Here is a 12,188-nt window from a genome sequence, read left to right on the forward strand (position 1 = left end):
AAGATCTTGTTCGCTTACTGGTGTGTTTGGGGTCGTTGACTTGTTTGAACAACCATTTTAAGGGCATTTCCTCTTCAGCATAAGGCAACATGACCTCTTCAAGTATTTAAATGTAACCAAACTGATCCATGATCCATGGTATGCGATAAATAGACCCGACACCATAGTATGAGAAACATCCCCATAACATGATGTCTGTGCCACCATGCTTCACTGTCTTCAAAGTGTACCGTGTGAAGAAAAATGCAGACGCTGCTATTTTTTTGAACAGTCTAATATTCCTTTTTCTTCACTTTCTGTAAAGAAACATTTGACAAAAGTTTCTTCGTATTGGGATTTGGAATAGAATGTGCAATGTCCCCAATGCATTTGCGTGTTTGGAAATAAAAGCTATGATAAGGATTTTGATCTTGCCTCACTTTTTTTTAAACACTGCTATTATTTTGAACACAACTGTATGTCTGTCAATATGGCTATGGTTTGAAAAAGATAAGTTTTTACAGATTTGAATGCTTTCAAATTGAGCCATTTTTTACATACAAGTTTGGGTGTTTGAAGTTTGGCTGTCTGTACACACACACACAAACCATCATTTCTCAATATCTACATATACACCACACACTGGTATCCCTACCAACACATCAACACCATTTAGGTTGAAATATTTTTTGACATTGACCTTTGGGGGGCAACAATATTGCAGGACTGACAACCAGGAAAATAGCCTGTCATTCAACCCCATGTAAAATATACCTATAGGGCACCAACTAGTAGTTGGGGTGAAAATCACAAATTTTGATGCCTTTTGTCAAGGACGAAAGCACAAAATAATAGAAAAATACATTTTATGCTGGTTTGTCAGCAGGATCAAATTTGGAAAAAACAGCCGTTTTGAATGGAAGTCAATGACGGCAGAAAATGGTCCCAGGGTCTTCTGTGTAACAAAAAAATGTCCTGCCTTTATTATAGGTGCTATGAAGTTGCTGAGTAGAAATTCAGAAATGATCTGCATAAAAATTAACCCTGGCCAAAATGTATTAGGCTAACATAAGCACAGCCAAAGTTATTCAAAAAACAAAACAAAAAAAAAGGCCAAATGGCAGAAAATGGTCCCAGGGTGGCATGAGGGTCAATGGTTACATTTTATTCCACACTGCCACACACACATTTTACTGTGACCCATATTTATTAGTTCTTCATTGACATATGTATGTTGCACCAAATATTTTATTTTGTCTGGGGTATGTGAAATGTTATGTTGTGCATAAAGTACAAATAAAGGATGAAATCAGAATTACTCTTGTTTATAACCCCACCTTTGTTTACCATCATTTAAAAAAAATATGAAGGACTTGACTGTTACATGCTTGCACAGTTTATTTGCTCTTCACGTAATAAACGAGCAGAAAGCAGCACCCGGAGTTTCCATTCCTTTTATTTGTTATGGTTTATAAATAGACACACTCAGACACATATGATGAAAGTATAAAAAAATACAAGATTACTAGACTTTTTAGTGAGGTCTCTTTTTCATTGTCTTTGACACGATATTTTAATTGTATGACTGACAAAAATGTAAAATATTTTTTTCCCCCACAGCATAGTAGTATTCTCTTCCACAAGTCCATTCATCAAGCAAGTTATTATCATCCATCTCATGGTAAAATCAGAGCATAGAAAACAGACACACATGCAGCCAGCAATTTTTCACAGAATATGTACACCACGTTCTTTCAAATACGTTGCTTCAAGTTTATTACAAACTTAATATCACATCTGATATCACAAGGAAAACGTTTATATGGGGAAGAATTAATCTGGGAGAATTTTTATTTTTTTAAACCAATAGTGTGGCATTATATTTGGATACAATATGTTCCTGCTAAACTGTTGATAAATACAATTAAAATACTTTCAAATTATCAGCAGTGTGCTGGCAGGAAATTTGGTAAGTAGGGCACGGCAAGAACAAAATCAAAAAATTAACTGTATTAAGAGTGATGAAGCAACATGGCTAAGTTGCACTGATACGTGTTTCTAAAACTTCTGCAACCAATGAGCATTTCAATGGTTCTGGATTTGCTAAAACCAAAAAGGACAATATAGATCACACATGTAGTAAACCTAGTGCAGCACAAACACACAACTAATGTCTTCTTCAAGCATATAGCTACTGTGCCAAATCTGGCTCACCTTTTTATAAGGACAATAACCCCTGCTGCTAATTAATATATTTTCATTTGTAAATATATCTAAAAATACAACGCATCAACTTCAGCATTATAGGTAAAATGCAGGATTTCTTGATGTTATACCAAGTTTTTTTTTTGTAGTAGATCATTCTTCATATTCACAGTGTTAAGAACTGAACAGTACAGGCCAACACCTACTGTGTGGCTGGTTTAATGGCACCATTTTATATCCACCGTGGAGGTTGTTTTTCAAGTCCAGTGGTGCTTCAGTAATTCTGCAGCGTAGAATAACATAACTTGTGAATTTAGCCATTCACCAAAATACACCATCAGATCAGAAGAGAAAAACGTTTATTTCCAGTATAGCCCCTACCAACAATACGACTTTGTGCCTGTTTGTCATAAATGTTCCAGGTAGAACAACTGTCTCTTTTTCACTTTTCATTATTTACTGACAGTATGATGAGGATTAACGTTGCCACCAAAACTTTCAACATCTTCTATCAATTTAAACAAAAACTTTCTTTACAAATGTATATAATATAATATGATATCATATAATATTATCTAATATACCAGAAACAACTTCTTCTACAAGAATGTTGTTCTTAATCATGAAGCAACTTTGCATAGAAAGTATTAACGTAGCTAAGAAAATAATGTTTGATGTTTTCTGTCTGATATACCATTAAAGTACATAGGAAAAATAGTCATGTTGTACTAACTTACAGAAATTGATTCATTTAAAAGAAGTTAAGTATTAAAGAAGATACAGGTGCTAATAATTTGAAAAAATACTAGAATTTCAGTTTAGGTAATCCCTACCAAAAGGAATCTTTCCAAATAATAGATGACCAGGATACAAATAAATGATTTATGGTGGATACAAAGTATACTTGTTAAAAAGATTAAAATAAATAATGCATTGTACTCAATCTGCACCTGACAGGAAATATTCTGAAAAAGAATAATACTGACCAAGCAGACATGAATATATAATCTTGATAACAAAATACTTATCTACAAATGTTTGTAATTGGATCCTAATATAAATATGTGTAACAATATATATGTATTTCTATACATATATAATTACAACAAAAGGTGCACTTAAATTATGTCATCAAGGAGATGTGGGGTGCCTACCCAGTCCAACGTCCTGGGCTCGGAGGCAGCCATAATCATGCACATAAACTGTTTACCTGTCCTCTTATCAATAGGATAAATAGTAGTGGGTGTGAACCTTCTGTTACTTTCTACAAACTCACAGAGCAGCTGATACACCTGTGGGAATTCATGGCGTAGGAAAACTCCTCGAATCCTTAACTCCCGTTGTATATTGATGAAACAGATTTCCCTGGCCTTCCTGCCTTCCTCTCCCTCTTTATCCATATCGGCTGTTCCTGGGGGTGGAGTGAGGATCAGCGTTTCCATATCACTCTCTTTCTTGTGAACCTTTCTCTCAGGGCTGAAGGATGCCAGTGCTACCTTTGCATATTTTCGGACAGTTGGAGCATGGTTCCTTGGTGAAGGCCCTTCAGGCAATTGGTCCCCAACAGCAATTGATACATTCAAGACAAAACATTCATTTGGGTCATACTCTTTACCAGCTTCCTGTAACTCCTTACAGTACTCCCCTAAGTTGTCCTTGAAGCTTTCAAGCTCTCGGAGGGAAAGGTATGTAGGAGACATGTGTAGACTATCCAGGCCATACTGCAGGAAGTGACTGGATGATGCAGGGTTTGGAAAACCGAGGAAGAGAACTCCTCTACCTCGAGAAAGGAAGCCAACTTTGGCAATGCGGGAGAAGGCTTTGTGAACTTCAACAGTCTCCCTGCAGTGTTTGATGATGTGACGACATATGCTGCCAATTCGTCCATACAGGCAGCTTTCCTTATGAATGTCCCAGTCCTCCCTGCGACAGTTACGAGAGCAGTAGTAGGTGTAGCAGCTGTGGCAGGATTTGAAATATAGGCAAGCATTAAACAGGGTCTCTGTCCTCCGGCATTTGTTGTTAGAGCACATCATTGTATCATCCTCATCTGGGCTTTGATCCGGGGAGCACTCATCTGTACTCTTCATTGCATCACTGGCTCCGTCCATGTCTCTAAAAGCATCGGGATTCATTCGTATTGAAGTTGGCTGCTTGTCAAGAGGAGCTGGTTCTTCTGTACCTGCTCTAGAACTCTTTCTGGACAGAGATACTGCTTCTTCTTCATCAATTAACTTCTTTAGTTGATCCAGAATGTCCTCACTTGCCCTTCTACTGGGTGGTTTGTAATCGGTCACAAGATCTGCCAGAAGCTCGTCAAGTTGTTCAAGGCTTTGCTGTAGCGAGGCGTTGTCATGTGTCTTTTCTTTGGTTGAGCTATGAAAGTCATGCTGAGACATTTCAGGACCATCGGTGCTTCTGGAGTCAAGAATGTCCCAACTAGCAGATCGTCCTTCAGCCTTATTGAGTTTCCCTGGTCGAATGTCATTATCAGTGATTGTTATCTCAGGAGTGACAAACCAGAGTTTACTAGTAGGGCCCTTTGATGTCTCAGTTGGACTATTGTCAATTAATGAGTTGTCAGACATTGATAAGGCTGCATAACGTCTTGGTGAACTGGAAAGATTGACTACCACTGGTTCTGGTTTGTCACCTTTGGCTGCTGCAGGCTTCCTTGACTCGAGAAGGTCATCATAGCTCTGACCCCGCTGTACAGTAAGAGGTTGTTCCCTCTCCACACGAGAATTAAGAATGTTATCCCAGGACCTTGAGTACGATTTGGAATCTGCGCCAATTCTTTGGGGTTCTATACATGGGTTGGCGTACCAGGTTGTTGACACAGGCTCTTGACGGACTTTGGTTGGAGTGACTTGAGATACATAAGAAGCAGGGTTGGTGGAATAACCAGATGCGTCTGAGCCATACCAGTCATCTGTTTGTGCCTGAATGACTCTAGCATGTCTCCGGCCCTCTGTGTAATATGCCCTTGCTGGGATATGATGCTCTGGTGGCATAGCATACATGTCACCGGAATAATAAAACCTTGGAGGAGCAGTCTGGATTTGATAAGACCTTGGATCCTCTCCATAATATATTCTTGCTGGAGGTGTCTGTATGATGTATGACCCTGGTTCATTTGCTGCATAGGCTTTGGGATACCCTGCTTGCACAGTGTATGGATAGTTATCCATCTCAGGATAGTAGGCTCTTGTAGCAACAGCATGAACCATACGAGTCCTTGGATCTTGCACATATTGCACTTTTGGAGGATATGTTTGTCCTGGTGTATAACGTTCATCATGTAAGTACGAACTTGGTTGAGGAGGAGCAGTAGTGACATATCTCCCTGGTTCATCAGCATAAAAGAACTTGGTTGGCACATTAGGACTGGAGTGAGCTCTGCGTTCCCTGCCATAGTATTCACTCGATGACGGCATTCTTTGCAAAGGAATCTCTGTGGGTGGTAAGTAACTATTTGGCATGCTGCGGGAATATTGATAGGCTTGCCTACCCTCTGTACCTAGGGAATCAGTGGGAGTTGGTGTCCTACAGTAAGAGAAATGCCGTGGCACAGTCAGACTCCTACTCCCCCCACTATGGTGCCTCTGCCAGGGTATGTCCACTTGAGGTGTAGCCTGTTTTCGTCCTGAATGATGTAATGCTGCATCATCAGGTTTGATGTCCACCCGACACCTGACATGAGGACTAGTTGCTGGTTTATCCAGCCCTCCATCCTCAGACTTATCAGCAGCATAGTGAGGTGAATATTTACTGCTGTCACTCATTTGAGGCTGCAACTTAATGGGATGGACGTCATGCATATGAGCCCTAGTTGCTGCATAGGAGGATTCCCTACGTGGTGATACTTCTGGTCTCCAGTGAGAGTCTCTTGGAGCCCTTTGGGACTCCCTGCCCTTCCTTACCGAAGATGAAGACCCTTCAAAAGACAAAGGGGGGAGATTGGTCTGGACCCGAGGGGCACTTTTTGACCTGGTCCTTTTTTTTTGTTCAGGGACAGCTACCTCACTGGCCATGTCTGCAGGCATCGGTGTAGGGGTTAACCTATGGCTGAAAATGTCCGGAGCAGAGAAGCGATATTTCTGCTGGCGGCCTAAGGCATTCCAGGCAACATCTGGGTTGGCGGCATGCCTGTTAGCCTTCCTGTACGGGGACTCCATTGAATATTTATATGGTTTTGGGTACTCCAATGACTTATAGTCAAAGTTACGGCAGTGCCTCTTATTGAATTTGCTCTTACTGTCCTCCAGTGTGTTGTAATTTATAAAATCACATGGTTTGGAGGGTTGCAAGGACTTGTAGTGTGAAGAAATAGGGACCACTTTAATGTCTTGATGCACAGTTGAAACCAGTATGTCAGGTGGGTCTGTGCGTGTCATCTTAAAGGGCCGCCTCTAGCTTCCGCCATCAAGTTGCTTAAATGTTGATGTGGCCTGGGGAGGAGCAGAAATAATTTTGGTTAGTGACATTTATCCAAGCAATACTAATGTATTACACAAAGTATGCAGAAAGAAGAAATAGGATTCAGTTTTGGTTACTTTTTAGCAAGTTAGTCTCTAGCCTAAGATTTGGCAGACATATTAAACCTAATCTAAAATATGTGATTGATCTGTGAAACATATTGAACCTTTTCTTTGGATTTGCTGTGGCACTTACAAAATAGCTATGGTGCAAATTGAGTCAAAGGATTTTCTGTTGCAATTGTTTTTTATGTGAAAACGTTGTCACAGGTATGTGCAATAAAAATTATTTTGGTGTTTTCTGATTGAGGTTTTGAATTGGTGGTTAAAATTGTATGAGGCCATCGTTATGGATAAGAAATCACAAAGGGCTGAAGCCTATAATGACATCTTGATATGTCAGTTATTGATTATGAGTATTAGTTCCAGTGTTTCCAACAGAAAATGTGTTTGGGTTTAGGGTGGGGAAGGGCCTTTACTGTATGTTCAGGATTATGCAATATCTTTTGTTTTAACAGTTCACCTGTGTCCAATACACTGCATTTTTAAAGACAATCAAATCAACGTTACATGGCCACACTCCATTAATAATTACCGGAACCTTGGTTATGGTTGCCACATAAAGGTTAAGCTGCCATAACCACACAGATACTGGGAACACATAAAACAATCCAAATGCAGTCAAAACAGGAACAGGCAGCACTATAACAATGATTGAACTAAAACATTAACAGTGCCATGATGCTAGAGGGATTGCTTCCTCTAGTCGCTACAGTAATGCCCCAAACCTCTGCATAGTCATTTAAATATTGTAAAACCAGTTAAGAGTAAATAATGTCGAGTGATTTGTGGTCCAGAACATGTTGTGCCTCAGTACTGAAATGCTTCTTGAAAGTTTATTGTGTACAAGTTTTGTGCGTGAGATTTCCAGCTTATTATATCATTTATTATCACACCAATACCTTTATTTTTAGTTACACTTTAAATGTGCCAAACAATCTACCTGTATCTGTACTTGTATTTCAGTTCTCCTTTTACAATGACCAAATAACATGATTTTAGTTTTACTTAAGTTTAATGATAATTTATTTCCGACAAACCACCTATTTAATTTGCACATTTCTGAGGTGAGTCTCCAGTAGGGTCTTTAATTACCCCCAAGAACAAGAAAAGGATGTCATCAGTGAAAAGCACTAATTTGAATATTTTTGATACCTTTCAAATATCGTTTAAGAAGAAACCGTTTCATGTTCCAAAAGCGAGTGTCTCAAAACCAGTCAATATACTGGGTGTCAACAGAAGTACAATGGCCGTAATCCAAAATCAGTAGTCAGAATAAACAAAATTGTTCCAAAGCCGAGGACCAAAACACAACACGACATGTCACGAAGCTATGGTAGCCGAGAGTCTGCTCCACTCATGTATTTTCAAATATACCGTAACTACTGTATAGTGTAGACATAGTATTCATGTCCCAAAGAAAATGTGTTTCCCCATTCGGGAAAATACAGGCACATTTGCCGCACTGCTGATGCTGTAAAAGAATTAGGAAAGCAAACATTTAGTTATTATATACTCTGTACTGAGGGTGTATGCAATGGTTGGTTTCCATTTAAAAAAAAAATGTGTTCAGATTTTACTTTGTAATCTACTTTGTTATTACTTCTGTAATATACAGAAATGTCTTATTGATTTCTATTATGTCAAAGATTACAAAAAGGCAAGCCTTTGTTTTTGGTGGCTGTCACTCATATATTAGCTTGGTCAATGGTGAAGTATGCCATTTGGTGAACCTGATGGCACTCATTAAAAACGTGATTGGCATGAATTTAACAAATGATTTCAGAGGCAGCAGTAGAAAAGTGAGAAACGCTCTGCATTCCTAAAAGATGCAGTTGAGCTGGTGGGATTTGTCTGTGGCCAGCCAGAACAGAGAATAAACCTGATGATTCTAAACAAGAAAAACATATTAATAAATGAATGACATTTCAAGATGTTACCAATACTGGGTTTATATGATAATAATAAATGCAAGCTGTTGTAACCTGTGTGAGACCACTGCACTGCAGGAGCTGACCCAGATTGCGCAAATGGTTGAGCAGATGCTCAGACTGGAGCAGATGGAGAATGAATAGGTTGTTGACATGGCTGATGTCTTCCTAAAATCTTGTAACAACTGCAGCAAAGCAAACTTTTGTAAATATCATTTTGAAAGAGTTCAACTGACAGAGTTGACGCAGTAACAATTGAGTGAAGGTCATTTAATCACCACAATTTTTGTTTGTGTTGCTCTAGGTTTGTGTTGCTCTAGCCCTGATTCCCTATTATGGCACAAGTGGTATGCACCCTCCCTCTAGTGGTTCATGGGAAATCTCAATAATAAAAAAAAGGAAATAATTCATCTTATAAAAAAATGTATTCTATCACATTACAACAACAATTCAAATCAAACTACTTAAAATATGAGATCATTGAGATATAATTTAAAAAGATAAGTCACGTTCATGAACGTTGTAGACCCATTTGAGCTTACCTTTGAATTCAAGATAGAGGTTGCGAGGTTCACAACAATTAATTTGTCGAAACGGACGCATCTCAAATGACACCTAGCGACCAACACACAGTGCTTGAAGACAAGCCAGTGATTTTTTTCTCTAAGAAAACGCGATAAATGAAGCAGTCCGAGTCAATGACTTAATCCTGTTACAAATGTAGCCAAAGCACAGGAAGTATTGTATCGTGCCAGCCTCTGCATAGTAGGGGAGAACGGGGTAATGTGAGACACTTTTTACATTTGCTCCCCTCTAAGGGAGCTAAAATTATTTATCAGTCAAATTTACACATTTCCCATTAATTCAGGATGTTTCCTAGAAAAGGGCATTAGCAGAATGTATTCATGACAAAGGGCAGTGAAAATATGATTGTTTAAAAAAAGTTGTCTTGTGTCTCAGTTTACCCCAGCTGTGGGGTAAACTGAGACAGACCATAGAAATCAAGGGGGTAAACTGATCCACTTACTTTTTCCACTCTGAAACTACCATAACAACACATGTTGTAACAGTTATAATCCTGACAGCTAGATTGAAAACCAAATATTCCAAAACTAATGTCGGACTAGTAACAGAATCATTGGGTTTTGGTCAATTAAGAAAAACATTTTCTTAACACTTGAAAGTAACTGATCAAAAACACCATATAGTTCATATTCAATAATTAACATTCAAATGACAGATATAACCAGTTAGATTAAAACACAGTCTGGGGGTCAGAACACAGGACCCTTAGAGCCAGCTAGTGTCTGGGGGAAAAGAACAATCAGAACCAGCTAGAACAGCCTGGGACTCAGAACACAGGACTAGATCCAGCTGTCATTTTCCATCTTTTGAGTCTTTGATTAATACTTTTCTGCATTTGTTTTATTGGGATCATTCATTGATTGATATTACTTAGAGTCCATTGAAGTTAAAGGTCACTCTCCTGTCCCCCACGTACATATGTGCCAAACCATGCCCTTGCTGACACCCCTTCAACCATCAACCCCCACCTCCAGCCCACATTGATTTTTGTCTTATTCAAACTAGTCTCCTTGCTGCCTCAACTATAATGGATTTATTAAAAGAGGGCACATACACTGTCTCACTTTACCCCACAGCATTTGTCTCACTTTACCCCACTGCCACAATTTGAGAAAAAACTACCTCTCTCAGCAAATCAGGCTAATCTTCAGTTATCATCATCACATGGTTTCATATGTTGGTAGTTCATCAACATGTATGATAGAAGTTTTTCTACCTGAATGAATTTGCTTGGGCACAACAATCGATTAAGTTGACAGCAAGAAATTTTTGTGAAAAAAACATGCTTACAACATCACCATGAGGTCCTCTCTTTCATGGCCAAGGGGAAATTAGAGGGGCTTGAAAACATATATCTCACATGACCAAAAATGTGTTCCATTGCCTAGATACAGGGGGTGTCTCACATTACCCGATGGCTCACATTCCCCCGTTCTCCCCTATAAGCCGGTAAGCCTCAAACAACTGAGTCTACCATTATTCAAAGACATGACAAAAATCATGTGTGGGGAAAAGTCTGCCAATAAGTTATACGTGTAGCCACTTTCATTCAACACAGAATAAGGGCAAGGGTTGAGCGGTATCCAATTTTTGATACCTTTAAACCTTTCTCAAATTATATACGGTATTACCTTTGTGTAATTACATGTTTTATATATATATTTCTTTGATTTTCTACTTTTTTTAAATTAATACATATATTTTTATAAATGTTTATAATTAATTTTTCTATTTACTACTTAAGCTGTAGCCTATTTGTTTTAGTTTTGCGCATTACACTCCATTTTACGAGCTCATATTGAACTAATCACGATGACGTTACCTCCGTCAAATACTAATTTGAACCTACAGCACTTGAACTCATCACCATGTAGTGTTGTGTTGCGCAAGTATGAGCGAGTCTAAGCAGCTTTGTCCTTTTTTGAGGTTGAGGTAACTTTTTAAAAAATTAAGGGTAAATCACTTACAGGAGTTCTATCATCCGTCAGCTTATTGGCCAAAAACTTAGTTTCTCTAAGCAAGTGTTGTTGTTTTGGCCATGGCTTGTAGCCACTCGTACCCCTTAGCTGCTAGGCTAACTAGCTTTAGCTGTCCGATCAACTTTGCAGAGGAATGATGTAACGAGTGATTGTGGTGGAGTTACTGGACAAGAGCTTTACTTTACGCCCACTGTGCACTTTGTGAAGGCACTTTTAAGCAGCTAACAGCAAAAACATCTGTTGAATGGGTTGCACAACGATCGCACTCACCCCAATGTGTTTCATCTTACACTTAATGTTGGGAAGACTGTTACAATGTACTTTTCAAATAGGTTTAAATGTAAAGATTGTCCTGACATTTAATGGACAAAAAATATATATACTTTGTTATATACCCTTTGTTTGCAATGACAGAGGTCAAACGTTTTCTGTAAGTCTTCACAAGGTTTTCACACAATGTTGCTGGTATTTTGGCCCATTCCTCCATGCAGATCTCCTCTAGAGCAGTGATTTTTCGGGGCTGTCACTGGGCAACACGGACTTTCAACTCCCTAAAAAGATTTTCTATTGGGTTGAGATCTGGAGACTGGCTAGGCCACTCCAGGACCTTGAAATGCTTCTTACGAAGCCACTCCTTCGTTGCCCGGGCGGTGTGTTTCGGATCATTGTCATGCTGAAAGACCCAGCCACGTTTCATCTTCAATGCCCTGCCCCATTAATTCTTTCCTTTACACGGATCAGTCGTCCATGCTTCACAGTAGGTATGGTGTTCTTTGGATGCAACTCAGCGTTCTTTCTCCTCCAAACACGACGAGTTGAGTTTTTACCAAAAAGTTCTATTTTGGTTTCAACTGACCATATGACATTCTCCCAATCCTCTTCGTGATCATCCAAATGCTCTCTAGCAAACTTCAGACGGGCCTGGACATGTACTGGCTTAAGCAGGGGGACACGTATGGCACTGCAGGATT

The 12,188-nt window shown here is 39.1% G+C and overlaps 1 protein-coding gene across 1 annotated transcript; it reads right to left on the reverse strand.

The window, feature by feature from the left end:
• Positions 1–3,302: 3,302 nt before the first annotated feature.
• Positions 3,303–6,581, reverse strand: ajm1 (apical junction component 1 homolog; the record flags this gene model as incomplete). The annotated part of the gene is made up of 1 exon (XM_080047326.1): positions 3,303–6,581. The coding sequence occupies one exon, from the start codon at positions 6,579–6,581 to the stop codon at positions 3,303–3,305; it is 3,279 nt and encodes a 1,092-aa protein (XP_079903452.1).
• Positions 6,582–12,188: the final 5,607 nt, after the last annotated feature.

This window comes from Ammodytes marinus (genome assembly GCF_949987685.1).
Source record: "Ammodytes marinus genome assembly, chromosome: 18".
Lineage (NCBI taxonomy): Eukaryota > Metazoa > Chordata > Actinopteri > Uranoscopiformes > Ammodytidae > Ammodytes > Ammodytes marinus.